Source organism: Hyla sarda, chromosome 1 (assembly GCF_029499605.1).
Source record: "Hyla sarda isolate aHylSar1 chromosome 1, aHylSar1.hap1, whole genome shotgun sequence".
NCBI lineage: Eukaryota > Metazoa > Chordata > Amphibia > Anura > Hylidae > Hyla > Hyla sarda.
Genome location: NC_079189.1, coordinates 332,784,248 through 332,804,482, shown reverse-complemented (window position 1 = coordinate 332,804,482; position 20,235 = coordinate 332,784,248). Strand labels below are relative to the sequence as shown.

The 20,235-nt window shown below is 40.5% G+C and overlaps 1 protein-coding gene across 3 annotated transcripts in view; it reads right to left on the bottom strand.

The window, feature by feature from the left end:
- Positions 1 to 14,802: 14,802 nt before the first annotated feature.
- SH3GL2 (SH3 domain containing GRB2 like 2, endophilin A1) overlaps positions 14,803 to 20,235 on the bottom strand; it is a 175,315-nt gene continuing 169,882 nt past the window's right edge. For all 3 annotated transcript variants that reach the window (XM_056519716.1, XM_056519695.1, XM_056519706.1), the window contains 2 exons: positions 17,988 to 18,121; positions 14,803 to 15,914 (listed from right to left, as the gene is read on the bottom strand). In XM_056519716.1, coding sequence (XP_056375691.1) covers positions 15,715 to 15,914; positions 17,988 to 18,121 — 334 coding nt within the window. In that variant the 3' untranslated portion in view covers positions 14,803 to 15,714. The remainder of the gene's footprint in view (positions 15,915 to 17,987; positions 18,122 to 20,235) is intronic.

The window sequence follows — 20,235 nt, the reverse complement described above, 5'->3', positions numbered from 1 at the left end:
AAAATAATGTAAGAAAAAATAAACATAATCATATATGGTACCGCCACGTGTGTAAAAGTCCCAATTATTTAAATATAAGGTTAGTTAAACCGCAAACACGTAAAAAGACACGTAAAAAAAAATACCAAGTTCCAAAATGACACATTTTTGGTCACTTCATATAAAGCGACCAAAATGAACCATTGAAACAAATGGTACTTTTAAAAACTATAGATCTAGGTGCAAAAAATGAACCCTCATATAGCTCCGTATGTGGAAAAATAAAAAAGTTATGGGGTTCAGAAGAGCAAAACATAAAGCGTTATGATTTTTAGAAGGGAAGGAGGAAGAAACGAAAGTGTAAAAACGAAAACTGGCCTGATCTTTAAGGGCAAAATGGGATTGGTTAAGAGGTTAAGCAGCAAAATGCTAATAATAGTTCTCATTTTATTATTACTTTGCCATTAGTGCACTTCAAATATTAAAAGTTTTATACCTAATAATAATTGAGCAGTTGGTGGACATTTCCAGTTGTACATTCAGTCACTGAGCACACAATACCCAGTATCACAAAATCTGTGGGATCCCATCTGAAAGTAACTTTAAATTGGTTTTAAACCCTTTTAAGAGCGAGTTATTTTAAACACTAGAGCTCCATCTTGTGGCCTGAACATTTTTCTCATCCATTTTCATAGATGAATCACTTTGCATAATGTAGTGTTCTGTCTCTTGTCTACTTTTCAGTATGCAAAATCTATACAATTTATGCTAGGTGTAGTGAGGGATCATTTGTAAGATTTTAAAATGCCCCATAAAGAAACTCTAGATAGGGGTTCCCATTAGCAAAACTATAACTCCCAGCATGCTCAGGCTATGAAGACATGCTGTGGGTTGTAGTTTTGCAACAGCGCTGCCAGCCCCTGTAACATCTCCACTCTGCCTGCTAGCATTAGCAAAACTACAACTCCCAGCATGATCTGACAGTGAGGATTGCTGGGAGTTGTAGTTTTGCCACACCTGGGGAGTTATAGATTGGGGATTACTGTATCCTAACAAAGCAGTCCCCTACCTGTGGCTTCCTAGCATTAGCAAAACCACAAATTCCTGCATGCCCTGACAGTGAGGACATGCTGGGGGTTGTAGTTTTGCAACAGCTGGGTAGTCATATGCGCTGTAAATTTACGGTGATGCATGCAAAATTACTCGCTGCAGCATTTATGACACATGTCCCTAAGGAGTTAAAAAAGTAAAACAAATGCATGAGGTCCCACCTCTATTTGCTAACCAGCCAGGTAGTGTCAGTTTTACCGTATTGTGAACTCTGAAAATAAATTTGCCCCACAAAATGGCTTTTATTGTGAAAAGGAAAAACATGAAAAGCTTGCATGATCGTAATAGTTGCCATAATCATAATGCCCCACAGAATGAAGATAACATTATTTTTACTGCACAGTGAATGCCATTTAAAAAATTAAGACATGATTTTTAAAAATTTTCACAATATTTATGAGTTTTTCACAAAAACTACTGCTTGTAGTAAAAAAAGATGTACCACTAATATAAAGAACAAAATGTCACGAAAATAAACAATCTCGGTATCTCTTCGCTCAGAAAAATATTTAAAAGTTATAACCACTTAAAGGGGTACTCCGATGCTTAGACATCTTATCCCCTATCCAAAGGATAGGGGATAAGATGCCTGATCACGGGAGTCCCGCTGCTGGGGACCCCCCGTGATCTTGCATGCGGCACCCCATTTTTAATCAGTCCCCGGAGCGTGTTTGCTCCGGGTCTGATTACCGGCAACTACAGGGCGGGGTGCGTGTGATGTCACACTCCACCCCTCAATGCAAGTCTATGGGAGGGGGCGTGACAGCTATCACGCCCCCTCCCGTAGGCTTGCATTGAGGGGCGGAGCGTGATGTCACACGGGGCGGAGGCGTGATGCCACACGCCGCCCGCCCTGTAGTCGCCGGTAATCAGACCCAGAGCGAGCACGCTCCGGGGACTGATTACAAACAGGGGTCCCCAGCGGCGGGACTCCCACGATCAGGCATCTTATCCCCTATCCTTTGGATAGGGGATAAGATGTCTAAGCACCGGAGTACCCCTTTAAGAAAACACAGGTCAGCTTTGAAAAATGGGGCTCGTTAATTAAAGGGTACTCTGCTGCTCAGCATTTGGAACAAACTGTTCCGCACGCTGGAGCCGGCGTTGGGAGCTCGTGACATCATATCCCCACCCCCTCATGACGTCACGCCCTGCCCCCTCAATGCAAGCCTATGGGAGGGGGCAAGGCTATGACATCACAAGCTCCCGGTGCCGGTTCCAGCTTTCGGAACAGTTTGTTCCAAATGCTGAGCAGCGTAGTACCCCCTTTAAGTTAAAAATGAACCAGATAAAGAGTCACTGATGCGAAACAGTCTGTCGTTCCAGGTGCATAGTTCTTATGTGACTACTGAAGCTTAAATAAAGTAGTTATTTATGCCGAGCTACAACTGGTGAGTGCTATATAGTTCAGTCTTCTTGTGTTTTGGGCTTGTATTGGATTCTACATTTCATATGAACTCAGCACCGCAGTCTGTGTTTCACCTGGGTCTCATTATCCTGTCCAGAGCTTGTAATGGTCTCCTCACTGCCTATGACATCACATAATACCACTTGTGTGACATGCGGCAATTAAAAGAAATCCTGGCTAGATATGTGTGTGTGTGTATATATATGTATATATATATATATATATGGTCTGTGGTGGTAATGATGGTGGTTGTAAGTCTGTTGGGGGCATGTCTTAGGGTGTGGTTAGGGGCATGGCTGGGCTTTGGTCTCTCGCTTTGGGTCTTTTGAAGACCTATCAACGCCCCTGGTGGATGGTGACATTATCGTAGAAACAAGAGGAGTGTTCATTCCCCAGGAGAGGGACTGTCAGATACGCTGACTGAGGAACAAGCTAAGTGTGAACAGTGTGTTAAGAGGTTGCAGAGTACATGTATTTTACACTGTTATGCCTGCAACCTAATAAACCTGGCGAGGAGCCAGTTCTTCACAAGGCAAATGATGTGTCGTAGTTACTCCTGCATGAAAAATATGGCCTGTGATGTTAGGAGTACAATCCCAATCTCCAGAGTACAGGTGAAACCCGAAAATTAGAATATCATGCAAATTAAATGTTTTCAGTAATGCAACTTAAAAGGTGAAACTACAATATGAGAAAGATTGATTACATGCAAAGCAAGATAGATCAAGCCGTGATTTGTCATAATTGTGATGATTATGGCTTACAGCTCATGAAACCCCCAAATTTCCAATATATGATATGATTTGGGGAGCCATGTCATCTGCTGGTGTTGGTCCATTGCACTTCATTAAGTCCAGGGTCAACGCGTCTGTCTACCAGGAGATTTTGGAGCACTTCATGTTTTCTTCCCCAGACAAGTTGCATTACTGAAATGCGATGAACTTTTGCACAATATTGTTATTTTTCGAGTTTCACCTGTAATATCACTACATATATATTTAAGTTTTAGTTTTTTCCTAGAACATGAGGGGAGATTAATTATGATGTTGATCACTATTTGCAGGTGGAGTTGGGGAGTTCTAGGGGAAGTGGGACTGGGCCATTTAGTGACCAGATAAGAGTCTAGTGGTCTTTGATCAGGCTTTTGGCTTGATTTCCCATTGTGGGGGAGAAGAGGAGGGAGATGGATGGCAGATGGGGTGTTTTTCTTTTTTTCTGTATTGATTCTGCATAAAATGCAGAGCCGTAGCAGCAGTTGGGCTCCCCCTTTTTTCCCCCCTCCAAACTTGAGGCAGCCACTGCAGTGTGCAGCCCTTTAAGAATACTGCTGCCCAGGAGAAGACTAAGACTGGTTTTACTGGTAAAACACCTGTATTACTGAAGTGCATGCACTGACTGGCTGTCTGGTAGCGTCTCCTACGGTACAGGGTGGTACTACATGTTCTGTTCTACTCTTTACCTGTGCCACAGTTAGATGCTCCTTTGGACACCAGGTAAGGGCGGCTCCATTTTACTTTTTTTTAGGACACTGTGTGTACTGTACAGGACCCAGAAGAAGCTCCTGTCCTCTACATAGACAGTGATAACAGCTTCCAGCAGCTCTTTCTTACTTTTATATGTAAGGACTTGCTTTATCTCTATTAATTATCTACTCATTTTTCATTAATCCTCCCTTTTTCCTATTTTTGGATGAGATTATGGTCTCAACAGACAATGGTCATCCCAGAACCAATTAATATTTTAACTTGAGGAACCACTGTACCACTTTTTGAAGACATTAGAAGCTTCAAAAGTATAGCAGCAAATTTCCAAATTTTCACAAAAAATTCAAAATCTAATTTTTTCTTGGACCAGTTAGGTAGTGGATTTGAGAAGCCTTTCTGTAAGAAATTCCCCATAGAAATTGCACCCCTTAAAGTATTCAAAATCACATTCAAAATTTCACAGGAATAGCAGTAAAGTGGAGGAGAAAACTAAAAATCTCAATTAAAAAAAAAAATAATAATGTTTTATACATGTTCTTGAAGACCCATTTTTTTCAAGGGTAAAAGGATAAAAGCCCCCCCAAAATGATGGATGTAAAGTGCTCTGTGGGCGCACATCATGGCAACTTTGGGATTTTGGAAAGAGAATTTTGCTGAAATGTTTTCTAGGGATATGTCGCATGTAGGTGCCCCCCCCTCCCAAAAAAAAAAAACCACATGGCACAGTACTTGGGAAACAACACCCATCAAGGAAGGTAACAAGGAGTACAGCGAGCGTTAACACCCCACAGGTGTTTGATGAATTTTCGTTAAAGTTGGACATGAAAAAAAATATATATATAGATATATATTTCACTAAAATGCTGGTGTTACCCCAATGTTTTTATTTTCACTAAGGGGTAATACGAAAAAAAAAGCCCCCCAAAATTTGTAACCCCATTTCTTCGGAGTAAGGAAATACCCCATCAGTGGATGTAAAGTGCTCTGCGAGCGCACTACAGGGCTCAGAAGAGAAAGCAAAATTTGGCTTTTGGAGAGAGAATTTTGCTGAAATGGTGTTTGGGGGGCATGTCACATTTAGGAAGCCCCCATGGTACCAGAACAGCGGAAAAAAAAACACATGACCCACTATTTGGGAAACTACACCACTCAAGGAATGTAATCTGCTCTGCTGGCGCACAACAGAGCTCATAAGAGAAGGTGCTCCATTGGGCTTTTGGAGAATTTGGCTGGGATTTAAGTCAGGAGCCATGTGCATTTACAAAGCCCCCATGATGCTAGAACAGTGGACCCCCCCCCCCCCCCCACAGGTGACCCCATTTTGGAAATGGCAACCCTCACTGAATGTAATAAGGAGTGCAGTGAGCATTTACACCCCACTGGCATTTGAAAATTTCCCGGACCACTGTTCCAAAAATCTGTCAGACACCTGTGGGGTGTAAATGCTCTCTGCACCCCTTATTACATTCCTTGAGGGGTGTAGTTTTTTGTCAGAACTGCTGCAACTATCAGCCATGCCTGTGCAAATCACCAATTTAGACCTCAAATGTACATAGTGCGCTCTCACTCCTGAGCCATGTTGTGCGCCCGCAGATTGCTTTGTGTCCACATATGGGGTATAGCTGTACTCAGGAGAAATTGTGTTACAAATTTTGGTGGTCTTTTTCTTCTCTCACCTCTTGTGAAAATGAAAAGTATGGGGCAACACCTGCAGGTTAGTGTAAATTTTTTTTTTTTTTACACTAACATACTGGTGTACACCTCAACTTTTGCTTTTCATAAGGGGTAAAAGAAGAAAAAGCCCCCAAAATTTGTAACACAAAATCTCCCGAGTACGGAAATACCCCATATATGGCACTACACTGTTGCCTTGAAATACGACAGGGCTCTGGAGTGAGAGAGCGCCATGCGCATTTGAGGCCTAAATTTGGGATTTGCATAGGGGCTGAACCGGATGCAAGCATGGCGCTTGCCTCATCCACCAAAAATACCCTACGGAAGTTTTTCTCAAACAGGTTGCCTCCACCTGTTGCAAAACTTCCAGCATGCCATGGCTTGTTTTAAGCTATTTCTGTCTAAAAAGTGCATTTAAAAAAAATTATATTCATAAGCCTCAAAATACAGAGGGTAAACATAGCTTTCCTCTTAAGCATGTATTATAAGACCACATAGAGCACACAGTTATGCCTTCTGCAAAGGAATCAGTTGACAAAGGAGTAGGTCAGCCCCCTCAAAGTGCCTTGCATAAGTATTTACCCCCTTGGCATTTTTGCTCATTATGCTATTACAAACTGGAATTTTAATAGACAAATAGATTTTTACCATTTCATCAAGAAAGCATGCATCATTTGAAAGTGAAAAATACCTTTTATTACAACAATAATAAGAACAAAAAAGTTAGTACAACCAACTTTTTGTGGCAATTACAGCTGCAAGACTTTTGGAATACATCTCTATTCTTCTCTTGTCTATTCTTCTTGGCAAAAAAAAAAACTGACTCAGACAAGCTGGAGAACGTTTGTGAACAGCAATTTTCAAGTCTTGCCATAGATTCTCACTTGAGTTCAGGTCTGGGCTTCCACTGGGCCATTTTAGGGCATGAACATACTGTCCTCTATACCATTCCATTATAGCTCTGGCTGTATGTTCAGGGTCATTGCCCTGCTAAAAGATGAACTTCCATCCAAGTCTCAAGTCTTTTGCAGACAGCATCATATTTTCTTCAAGAATTGGCTCCATCCATCCTCCAATTCTGATCAGCTTCCCTGAACCTGCTAAAGAGAAACATCTTGAAAGCACAATGCTACCACCACGTTTCAGTGTGGGGATGGTGTGCTTAGGGTGACGAGTATTGTTGGCTTTCCATTACACACACCATTTTGGTCGCATCTGACAGTGCACCTTCTTTCACTATTGCCGTGATTCCCACATGGCTTGTCACAAACATTAAAAAGGATTGCTTGTGGCTAACTTTTAATGGCTTTCCTCTTGACATTCTTCCATAAATGCCAGATTTGTGGAGTACATGACTAATAGTTGTCCTGCGGACAGTTTATCCTACTGTTAATCTCTGCAGCTCCTTCACAGTGACCATGTGCCTCTTGGTTGCTTCTCTGATTAAATTTGCACCAAGATTAAGTTGGAGGTGTCACTTGTAAAGGCAATTGGTTGCCCCAGATCTTTGTTCAGGGTTTCACAGTGCAGGGGGTGAATACATATTACTCAACACTAATTTTGAAATCCATGTCATATTTCCCCCAACTTCCAAATGATGGTCTATTTTGTAGTGGTTCATCACAAAATTGCAATGGAATAAATCTTTGTGCTCTGTGCTTATACCATGACCATGTAGAAAAGTTCAAGTGGGTAAATACTTATATCACTGTAAATTGACTTAATTTGTGCTTATCTGAATATTTTTTAGTTTCAGTATTAATGTGACCACCTAATGAGACATACTAGAAGTCACCAAAGGTTGGATAAAAAAAAGGCCCAAACAAAAAAGTTAGCAAAAATTCACTGACATAACTGCAGCTACATGTAAACAACCTTGTAGCTAAGACTTGTACCCAATACCTATTACAATTTGACAGATTCCCTGAAGTCCCATGCAGAGTCCCATAGACTTGCTTAGCATGGGACTTCTAGGAATCCCTCAGATTGCATTAAGTCCAGTGGGTATGAGATTACTCTGGAAGTTTAAACGGATTCTGCTACCAGACAATGGTGAAAGTAACAATGAAAATGGGTTTATAAGGAGGGTTTTTACAGACACAACTTTTTCATTCAGTTGTTTTGTCAAAGCCAGGAGTAAATTCAAAAGGAATGGGAAGCGCTGGATCCCCTTCTGGGTTTGGTTTAAAAATTGCAGTGGCATTTTTGCAAAAAACAGTGTGGTGTATATATGTGAAGCCTATCTATATAATAACAAACTGAAGACTCACTACTGTATATAGATTAGCAGGTGTCAATGAGCAATATCAAATAAAAGTATTTTAAGCAAAGGAGAACAGAATGCCCATTGATCAGCATTGCTGATAAAGGAGAACTGCGGCGCAAATCACCCTCCTATGTTCCCATGTCATGCCGATATCGGAGTCCTGGTCCTCCACTGCTGCTGGGCTTCATGCTTTTTAGGCTCGGAACGTCACACTGCAGTCAGCGTGTCTCAGACCACAGTGATGTCCCGCCTCGGCTGGTGATAGGCTGAGCGCACTGTCATGTAAGGAGCTCGGGCCCCGCCTTCTCCTTGCTGCCTGGGCTCCTTACATGACAATGTGCTCAGCCTATCACGGCCGAGGAAGGACATCGCTGCGGCTGGCGATATGTTGACTGCAGTGTGACGTTCTGAGCCTAAGAAGCACGGAGCCGAGCAGCAGCGGAGGAACGGGCGCCAATATCGGCGCAATGGGAATGTAGGAAGGTGAGTTAGTTTTTTTTTTTTTTTTAGTTTTTGCAGCCCAGGCACAGGAAAAGTTAAGATTTGCTCCCCAGTTTTTCCTTTAATGGAAATGTAGCATTTCAAACTTATAACAACTTATGCACACACGCTTACATACCTCACCTCTAGACTCTAGCCAACATAAATAACACATAAAGCATTAGGTTTTAGCACAGTTTATTGTTCAATGTTAATGCTTTCTATGATATACTTTTTTTTTTTTTTTTTTTTTTAACACATGAAGCAGTTAGCTTTGCCTTCATGTTACTCAAGTGGCACATCCGAAGCAGCACAAACATTTTCCCCAAAAAGAACAATCTGTACACTTTAGATAAATAGACCTCTGGATAACTCTAAACTAAAAGACTGGTGACATTTGTTACAAAATAATAATGCTAGGCACAGCACTTTACACACAGAATGAAGGTGAAGAAAACAACCAAAACAAAGGGAGTTCATATACAGTCACAAGTCTTAAGTGCCCAGCTTACATATCAAATAGAAGTAAAGTCCTCACTGAGGGCATAGAGCATGCACCAAAAATATGTTTAACCCCTTAAGGACCGGGGGGTTTTCTGTTTTTGCATTTTCGTTTTTTGCTCTTTGCCTTTAAAAAATCATAACTCTTTCAATTTTGCACCTAAAAATCCATATGATGGCTTATTTTTTGCGCCACCAATTCTACTTTGCAATGACGTCAGTCGTTTTGCCCAAAAATCTACGGTGAAACGGAAAAAAAAATCATTGTGCGACAAAATTGAAAAAAAACCCGCTGTTTTGTAACTTTTGGGGGCTTCCGTTTCTACGTAGTACATTTTTCGGTAAAAATGACACCTGATATTCATTCTGTAGGTCCATACAATTAAAATGATACCCTACTTATATAGGTTTGATTTTGTCGGACTTCTGGAAAAAATCATAACTACATGCAGGAAAATTAATACGTTTAAAATTGTCATCTTCTGACCCCTATAACTTTTTTATTTTTCCGTGTACGGGGCGGTATGAGGACTCATTTTTTGCGCCGTGATCTGAAGTTTTTACCGGTACCATTTTTGCATTGATAGGACTTATTGATTTTTTATTCATTTTTAAATGATATAAAAAGTGACCAAAAATGCACTATTTTGGACTTTGGAATTTTTTTTGCGCGCACGCCATTGACCGAGCGGTTTAATTAATGATATATTTTTATAATTCGGACATTTCCGCACGCGGTAATACCATATATGTATATTTTTATTTACACTGTGTTTTTTTTTTATTGGAAAAGGGGGGTGATTCAAACTTTTAATAGGGGAGGAGTTCAATGATCTTTATTCACTTTTTTTTTCCACTTTTTTTTTGCAGTGTTATAGGTCCCATAGGCACCTATAACACTGCACACACTGATCTTCTATGCTGATCACTGGTTTCTCATTAGAAACCAGTGATCAACGATTCTGGATCTCAAGCACTGAGCAGTCATTCGGCGATCGGACAGCGAGGAGGCAGGAAGGGGCCCTCCCGCTGTCCTGTCAGCTGTTCAGGATGCCGCGATTAGCCGCGGCTATCCCGAACAGCCCGACTGAGCTAGCCGTGAACTTTCACTTTCACTTTTAGCCGCGCGGCTCAGCTCTGAGCGCGCGGCTAAAGGGTTAATAGGCGCCGCGCGCTATTAGAGGCGGGTCCCGGCTTCACTATGACGCCGGGCCCGCCATGATATGATGCGGGATTACTGTTACCCCGCGTTATATCAGAAGAGCAGGACCAAGGACGTACCGGTACATCCTTGGTCCTTAAGGGGTTAATAGAATTTAAAGGGGTACTCCGGCGCTTAGACATCTTATCCCCTATCCCGTGATCTTGCACGCCGCACCCAGTTTATAATCAGTCCCTGAAGCGTGTTCACTCCGGGTCTGATTACCGGCGACCACAGGGCCGGCGGCATGTGACGTCACGCGCCACCCCTCAATGCAAGCCTATGGGAGGGAGCATGACAGCTGTCACATCCCCTCCCATAGGCTTACATTGAGGGGGCGGAGCGTGACGTTACACAGGGCGGAGCCTTGACGTCACAACACTCCGGCCCCTGATCGACAGTAATCAGACCCGGAGCGAACACGCTCCGGGGACTGATTATAAACAGGCTGCGGCGCGCGCAAGATCACGGGGGTCCACAGCGGCGGGAGACCCGCGATCCGGCATCTTGTCCCCTATCCTTTGGATAGGGGATAAGATGTCTAAGCGCTGGAGTACCCCTTTAATTTTGTGGTTTTATAATTATTTGGATCCGCAATTGCGAAATCAAAACATGGACCTTATGGTTAAAAAGCTAATTTAAAAACATAGTTTGATTTAGGAGTAAGATTTAGTCACTCTAATGAATAAGGGTGGGTGATGTACGTCACATTTGAGTAAGCTGCATGAAGGTTGTAGGGCACTGTAATTAAAGGGGTACTCCCGTGGAAAACTTTTTTTTTAAATCAACTGGTGCCAGAAAGTTAAACAGATTTGTAAATTAATTCTATTAAAAAATCTTAATCTTTCCAGTACTTTTTAGGGTCTGTATACTACAGAGGAAATGCTTTACTTTTTGGAACACAGTTTTCCCTGCTGACATCATGACCACAGTGCTCTCTGCTGACCTCTGCTGTCCATTTTAGGAACTATCCAAAGCAGCATATGTTTGCTATGGGGATTTTCTCCTACTCTGGACAGTTCTTAAAATGGACAGGGATGTCATCAGAGAGCACTGTGCTCGTGATGTCATCAGAGAGCTCTGTGTTCCAAAAAGAAAACCATTTCCTCTGTAGTATTCAGCAGCTAATACGTACTGTAAGGATTACAATTTTTTAATAGAAGTAATTTACAAATCTGTTTAACTTTCTGGCACCAAGTTTTCCACGTGAGTACCCCTTTAAGGTGCACACATAGGATATAGAAACTTACCTGAATAGACATTAAGATGAGCAGATCTTAAGAGGCCTAAGATGTACAGTATTCATTTAAAAAGTGGCACTCTCCAAAATGTCCCTTCATATGAAAAGAAGAATCGACGGTGTGTACAGGGGGGAAAAGTAACAAACCCTAAAGAACCCTGTAAGACATGTTTTGTCTATCATCCGTCTCGTTTTTAAACAAAAGCAAGACAGAGGATCTCCTAAAAATATAATATGTGAAGCCTCAAAGACTAACATAAAACCCAAAAATTCAAGAGTAACTGAAAATAACTAAAAAATCTCAATGTCTTCCTAAGCCACAGGGATTTATGGTTGCCGCTTGTACAGCATTAACACCCTCCAAACAAAACAGCAGGTCTCTATGGTAAATATCTGATGCTTGATTCATTAACCCTTAAATGTTGTAAAATAAAAAAATCACTGGTGATTTCCTTCATATTATAGGCAGAACTATAGTATGGACAGCTTCATCTTACCTCAGATGACTGGATCTTTAGGAGTAGAACAATGGAAGGAGATGGTATATTAATGTTACCTTAAGTGACTTGAATTTTCAGATCTAGAGTTTCCTAAGGACCTAATATATAATATTTACATTCCTTCCAGAAACATCCAATGTTGGGAGATTGTGGGGCTGATAAGACAGATTTTTCAGTGAAGTGTTAAAGGAGTAGTCCAGTCCTGAAAAACTTATCTCCTATCCTAAGGAAATGGGATAAGTTTCAGATTGCGAGGGGTCCGACCGCTGGGGCCCCGGCAGCCCGCGGGAAGGGGGCTTGTTGACCACCGCACAAAGTGGCGGCCGACACACCCTCTGAATACAGTGCTATGCCATAGAGTTGAATTGAGGGTGGTGTCAGCCGCCGCTTCGTGCGGTGATCAACACGCCCCCTTCTTGCAGGCTGCCGGGGCCCCGTACTGAAGATCGCGGGGGGCCCAGCGGTTGGACCCCCTGCAATCTGAAATGTATCCCCTATCCTTAGGATAGGGGATAAGACTTTCAGGATTGGATTATTCCTTTAAACTTAAAATATTATTGGGTCAATGAATGTAGCATGACAGGTGGTCTGTTATCCATCTTCACTGAATATTCCTTAGTCATGGAGAACCACTTGATCAGTCTTTACTGGCGGCCTCTAAAATATCTGTTTACAATTGGCAGCTTTTATTAGGCTTGTGTGACAACAGCATTTTTTTGGACAAAAGTCACTGCAGTTTTTGAAGCAGCGTTTTTGAGCCAAAGCCAAAAGTAGATTGAGCAGGAAGGATAAGTATTAGCCCTTCCTGTATTGTCCCAATTTTTTCTTTAATCCACTTATGATTTAGGTTAAAAAAAACTGCATCAAACTTAGAGACATGTTTCCAAAATGCTGCAAAATAGAATTTGCACTAAAAAAATTAAATACAAACTGTACGCATGGCCCCGATACCACAGATTATCTACCCACAAATACGCAGAGAAAAAAAAAAAAGAGCTGTATTGTAACTTTATGAAGCATATCTAATTGGTTATTTACACTGTTCCGTATAACACTTCAGAAGAATGCTAAACCGAAATAATGAAGACATACAATCCAATATCCGGGATTAATGCATGTCTATTTGTCAATGGGAAATGTTATCAATGGATAAACTTCTGACTAAGGTTTTACCATAGGGCTGATCGTACTTGCTGCGCTTGTGAGAATTGTTGGACAGACATAAAACAGCTAAAGCATAAAAACTAACTCAAAATTGGTGGTTTAAAACAATAGCAGGGAGGCCTCCTGAGCTACTGACATTACCACAAACTAGACAGAAGGTGAAATTGTGAATCCAGCCCATCACACTAAGAAACCTTAAGCCGAGCTGTCAGTGATCCTAATGGAGAAGAACTAGAATGCTGCCAAGCTTTCAAGACAGAATTAGGCAAAAAGCAGCTGAGAAATACATGTCACACATATTGTTATTTTAGAAATATATATATAAAAAAAAGAAAAGATTAAATATTTTAGGATTTATGTAAAAGTGGTAAAAATTGTATGACTTACATGTGAAAAGAAAATAAACAAAAATATTAAAAACATATCAATCTGTCTCTAATAAATGTCAACAAAACACACATTCTATTTGAATAAATAAAGATGGAGCTTAACTTACATGCAAAATTATGGATGCTGTTTAGTAAAAATAGCTCCATCCTATAATACAGATATGGCTTTGAAAGCTCTACATGTAAATTAATAGATCCCTTATGTTCTTGGATCAAAGATCACATGATCACATTTTTAACAGGCATTTTTGCGACCTTTGGAAAAAGCTTTTTTTTGGGCCAGGCAATGCACATGTACGTAGGAAAAGCAAAACAGCCATAGTGTAAGTGTACAATTGATCATATAAGTCAAGTTCAGAACTTTCAATATTACAGGAGAAGCACCATTTAATTAACAGCGGTAATAAAATAACATATGGTCTAATTTACTAACAGACAAAGTAATTTTATAAAATAGAACATTCTAACGCCTAGGCAGTTCCTTAAAACACTTTGAACCAACAGTGCACCAACAGTTTAATGGCAATACACAAACACCAAGCATTACTTCTGACTCTAAACATCCAGAAAACCTCTAAGGGCTTGTTCACTCTGCCGTTGGGCTCCGTCACGTTTAAGGTCCCTTTGCACAACAGACACTACAGGGTCCCACCAAAACATTTAAACGGAGAAAAAAAAAAAAAAATCAGACATGCAGTATTTTTTTCTCTGCATAACTCCCATGCTTTAAGTGGGTTGAGTAACAGAGTTTCCTTTGGCAGAGCTCAATGGCAGTGTAAAACTAACTTAATATACCAGTATATACCTTATCTTTGAAGTACTTTAACAGCACTGCTGTAAGGCCCAGGCCTTTATCTGTAGCCCATTCTTGCTAAGAACCTTGGTTAAGAACTTTCCAAACTACTGCCAGAACATGCCAGGGCAATAGGGAAAAGGTTTATGTAACGCCAGCTTTGTGTCATCTTAAAGGGGTACTCCTGTGGAAAACTTTTTTTTTTTTAAATCAACTGGTGCCAGAAAGTTAAACAGATTTGTAAATTACTCCTATTAAAAAAATGTAATCCTTCCAGTACTTTTTAGGGGCTATATACTACAGAGGAAATGGTTTTCTTTTTGAATTTCTCTGATGTCACGACCACAGTGCTCTCTGCCGACCTCTGTGTCCATTTTAGGAACTGTCCAGAGCAGCATATGTTTGCTATGGGGATTTTCTCCTGTTCTGGACAGTTCCAGACGTGGACAGCAGAGGTCCGCAGAGCACTGTGGTCGTGACATCAGAGAAATCCAAAAAGAAAACCATGTCCTCTGTAGTATATAGCCCTAAAAAGTACTGGAAGGATTAACATTTTTTAATAGTTAATAATTTACAAATCTGTTTAACTTTGAGGCACCAGTTGATTTAAAAAAAAAAAAAAAAAAAAGTTTTCCACGGGAGTACCCCTTTAAAGTGGGCAATAATCCTTAGTTTACAATGTTATGGCTGCTATTCAATGTTCCCACCTTAGAAAATGCATCATTTTGGCTCTATAAAATAAACGAACATACAAATTTTATATATTGTAAAATATTATAATTTTTAAAGGCGAAAGGATTTATATTTGGCAAACTCAGTAATCTGCTAAATAAAGAGAACTATTAGATTGTTGTATTTTTATTTTATTTTAGATACATAGTATATATAATGACTTTTGAAAACAAACATTGTATGAAGTTAGGGGGTGAATCCTCTAGAATATGAACCATGAAAAAAACAAAAGCAAAAAAAAAAAAAACATTTTACATCGACATAATCTATAACACTTACAAAAAACACACTTTGGTTCCATGTGGCTAATGTCTTGATTGGAACTAATAAAGGAGATCTTCCTTATATCATGTTTTTGACAATATATGAGAATACCATTTACTATAATATATTTAATAAAAATCCAAGACATGTTAGTTACAATCCCAGCACAGTTTTATCTCTGTAAACATTTCTTTCCTGAAACATAGAGTAAAGCAAAGTTGGCATAAAAAATAACACTATATCGCTTGGGCATGTTAAGACTGTTGTGCACTGTATTGTGGAAGGAAGGATGCCACAAAGGGTACTTTTTATTCCTGCATTCATTATAAAGGACACTAAGACTGATAAAAGAATACAATAATAGAATACCATCAGAGAAGAAAGAACACATAAAAACAAGAAAGACAAATTAAATTGAAATGAACATGGAATGTAACAGATTTAAACCACTGCACTTGTACTTGTGATCTGAAGTAAGCAGCATTTAAAAGCAGTGGTACAAACTGAATTATGGTTAATGCCAGACATCTTAGTGTGGCAGTGGGACCAGAATGTCAACATAATTGATGGGGAAGAAGCCTGACTGGCCATGCAGCATCCCTTCATACCAATTTTCATCAATCTGATTGGTGAGAGTAATGATGTCGCCCTCTTTGAAGCCAAGTTCTCCTTCATTTTCTGGATCAAAGTCATAAAGGGCCCGACAGCATGGCTGATCCATTGGAGCACCTGTATTACAGAAAATAAAGGTACACCTGTAATTCATCTCTGTTTACATCTTTATATTCGTTTTTATTTAGGGTTTTATTTTTAAGTGTTTTTTTTCTCAGAGCTGCTTTACTAATCCCGTGTAATATCTGGATTTTTCTCAGTGGCTCATGGTGTTTGATACATCGGAGGCATCTTTCTGACTTTACACTACGTATTGGTCATCTTAAAAATGTTATCCACCTCAGGACTTTCGGTTTTGCATAACTCCAGCAACAACATGTAAACAGCATAGCTTACAGGGCTATGCTGTTTACGCAACTCTTAGTAAAGTCAATGAGAGTTATTCCAATGGCATAACTTCACTGCTTTGCCCGCTTTTGCCATTTCTGACCACTTCTAGCAGGTGCAAACAGGCAGAGGATGGCTGGAAAACCTAAAAGACCAAGGTGGGACAACCCCTTGAATTTGTGCCAACAACTGCACAAAAAATATGGGTGCAATTTTTGGTGTACGCTGTCACATCCAAGGCTACACTCCAACTTAACCATCTCTCTTTCTCAGGCGATGTGCAAAGCATGGTCTAAAACACTGGGATGTGATACTGTATAAAAACTAAACCACAATTTTGTTGTATAACCTCACATCCTAGGCTATACTCCCTTTTAGCTAAGCCACATCCCTTTGTCAGTGGACGTGCCAAACTGTATTAAAACACATTATAAATGTGCTGCAAAGCATGTAAGCATTTTTTGGGCAGTTTTGGCCAAAACTGCTTACATACAGTATGAGGCAATTTATGCATCCTCAGCTTACTATAATGGATTCCGTGGTACAGGTGTATGTGGATGCAGTGTCCAACCATGAGTAGCATTCCCCCGCACTGCACGGCTGTACACAGCATTGGCTTGCTTCCAAGTGCCACAAGGCATTCCAGGTACAAGCAGAAAGTCTTTGGCTGTGCGTCAAAAACATTGTGCTCCTGCCTGGGAAAGACAGTGGCAGTACTAAGGATAGAATGCTGGAAAGTACCGTAATAGTTTTTACAGATATATTTTTTTTAATAACTAACTGATGCAAGAACCAAAAGAAAAACACACACACACACACACACACACGAGGTTTAAAAACTAAAAACTCAAACAAAACACTGGGCCCTGGTTTTCTTTCTGTAAAATGAAAAAAAGTTAGTAAAAAAAATAACAGTGTTTCCCGATGCAGAATGTTTCTGATGCACAGCCAAAAAACTTTCTGCTGCCATAGGAAGCCTCATAATACTCAGTAGCTGGCTGCAAGCCAACACTATGCACAGAAGCATTGGCTTGCTGTGCAGTACCGTGTAATCTACTGAAAATAGACAGATTCTGACAGAACTATATCTGTCCAAACAGAACTTTTTGTTAATGTTCTAAAAAAAAGGTTCTTTCCTCTACTGAGAAGGAAAAAGTCTAAACTTCAACAATTATAATACATTAATAGTGTTATATTATATTAAACTCCCCCTAGGGTCCCCCATACTTTTGGCCTTTAGGACATATATATATACACATATTTTTTATTTTTGTAATTATTATCATATTCAAGAGTTATATCTTTTTATTTTCCTGTCAAAGATAGCTGTAGGAAAGCAAGTTATAGGGATACTAAAGATATTTAGTTTTAAAAACTACTAAGGTTTTATGGCTTACATTTGGCACAAAATGTTGCATGTGTGCCTAAGCATTTTTCTGTGCAACTTTTCTGTTTACAAGTGTAAGGCAGATTGTGCAAACTCACTTAAAGTCCTTTTCATTTTTTTGTAGTGGTAACGTATTTACGAACTTTGAATGTCACAAACCCTTCCAAAAGCAAAGTCAGACCTGTCTTACAAAAACTGCCTTTGGAAAGCACTTTTAAAAGGTGGACAAAAAAGTCGCAACTGCGACTGCTTAATCTCTGCACTTGCTTCATTGTTGAAATGCCCCTTAGGAAGTAAATGTATGTCCTTGTGTGTTAAGTACCAGGGCACCAGAACGTACATTTACATCCGATGTCATTAAGGGGTATAAGTTTGACTAAACAAATGCTTATATTTAACAATATTCTTCGGCATACCTGATGGTTTCGGAGTTGTAGCAAGAGAAATTCCTCCATTATGCTGATTGAGATCACTCGGTAATGTAAGTTCCAAGCTCATACGAGGTTTGGGCTGGTATTCTCGCCGTGGCTGTATTGCAGCATCTCTGAGTCTATAAAATGAAAGATATTTTATTATTCTATGTTCTGTATCTTCCCCCTCCCCCAAACAATTGATCTATATCGTTTTTGGAAACAAGATAATTCAAATACAATATATTTTATCTGGACTGAGCTTAAACAAAATTATATGGTATCCATCAATCTTTACTTCACATTTAGTAATTAAAGGGGTTCTCCCTTGTTTATACAGTTTTTTTGTTATTATGTCTGTGTGTTGTGTGTTTAAGTATGTGTTTATTTATGTGTGTTGTGATTACGTATATATGTATTTTCTTACCTTTTGTGAAGATCCGGAAGCTGGCCCCTTTTTCTTCCAGCGGCTTGCTGTGTAACCTCGGCCTCTGCCATGTTGTGTTCGGAAGTGGGATGTCGGGGGGGGGTGTTCTTGCTTCTGTCCTTCCCATCTTCTGACGTCCGAGGCGAATCTTTTCTTCCTGTTTCTTCCGTGTCTCAGCGACGAATCTGCGGCCTCTTCTGGCGCATGCGCAGGCAGTTTTTTTTTTACCAATAAAGTTTTTTTTGTCTAATTGACAAACTGTCTGCGCTTGCGCGAAGCTACGCTATTAGCGTAGACCTAACGTACGCTACGCTGTTAGCGTAGCCCTTGCGTACTCGCGCATGCGCAGACAGTTTGTCAATTAGACAAAAAAAATATTATTGGCAAAAAAAAAAACTACCTGCGCATGCGCCAGAAGAGGCCGCAGATTCGTCGCTGAGCCACGGAAGAAACAGGAAGAAAATATTCACCTCGGACGTCAGAAGATGGGAAGGACAGAAGCAAGAACACACCCACCAACATCCCACTTACCGAACACAACATGGCAGAGGCCGAGGTACACAGCAAGCCAGTGTAAGAAAAAGGGGCCAGCTTCCGGATCTTCACAAAAGGTAAGAAAATACATATATACATAATCACAACACACATAAAAAAACACATACTTATACACACAACACACAAACATAATAACAAAAAACAGTATAAACAAGGGAGAACCCCTTAAAACAGGACTATAGTATGGACAATAGTATTGGAACCTTCAGCCTATCCTGCCTTAAGGTCTGTGACCTACACAGGTGTGTGAATCTGTGCAGTATGTTAGGAATGACACTGGTATGAAATTCACTACAATGAAATCCAGACAAAAATTTTCACAAAGCTCAAAAATGTTTTAGCAGATAAGACACCGATTCCCTCATTTAACCCACCTCATCTTTCCCTAGACGCTTGTTCGTAAGCGGTGACGTGTTGACACAGCACCCAGTAGCAGCAAGCTTCCTCTCCCTCCTCGTCAGTACAGGACCAGAGATGTGAAGGAGGGGGCTAGCTGTCTGCTTTTGGCTGTCATCTTTAATGTGCTTAGCCAATGTTCTCTATCAGATGTGTCTAAGGACTATATTACACAACCCTACCCCGAGATGTCCTAGATTGGTGATCATTTACTTAACCTACTACAAGGCTTAGTTTAGGGCAGCCAAGGATGCTCGGATGATCACTAGATTGGTTATGTGACCCCTTTACCCTATATCTTCATCATTTAGTAGCCACACATGCAAAATCTATACAACCCTAAAGATTGCATAAACAAGGGTGACAGAAATGTTCTATAGATATTAGGGCTGCATGATATATCGCAATCGAATCACGATAATTGCAGATTGCGATATAGTGATTTTGCCCTTCCCAAAATGTTGTGATTATTTATTTACTACTTTGAGGAGACACAGTGAGACTCACACCGGAGGGGCCGGGCAGCACGGGAACAGACTTTCAGGTGAAGCATGGGAATAGACTTTCAGGTGAAACACTGGAGCCACCGATACTGGCTCCGGTCCTGGCGGAGGCTGTATGCTATGCTCAGCATCCGTGCAGCGCAGCCCGGCCCCTCTGGCGTTAGTCTCACTGTTCCTCCTTCCAGCAGTGCCTAGCACTGGTAGGAAGGAGACGACTTAACCCCACCACTGCTGGTCACCGTTTATATACGGTGCAGCTGTGCAGTGGGTGTATGAAGCAAGCTGAGCTCATTTCATGCTAACAAATGCCGAACATCACCGATCTCGGGTGATGGCCGGCATTAACCCTTTAGACATTGTGATCAAAGTTGAT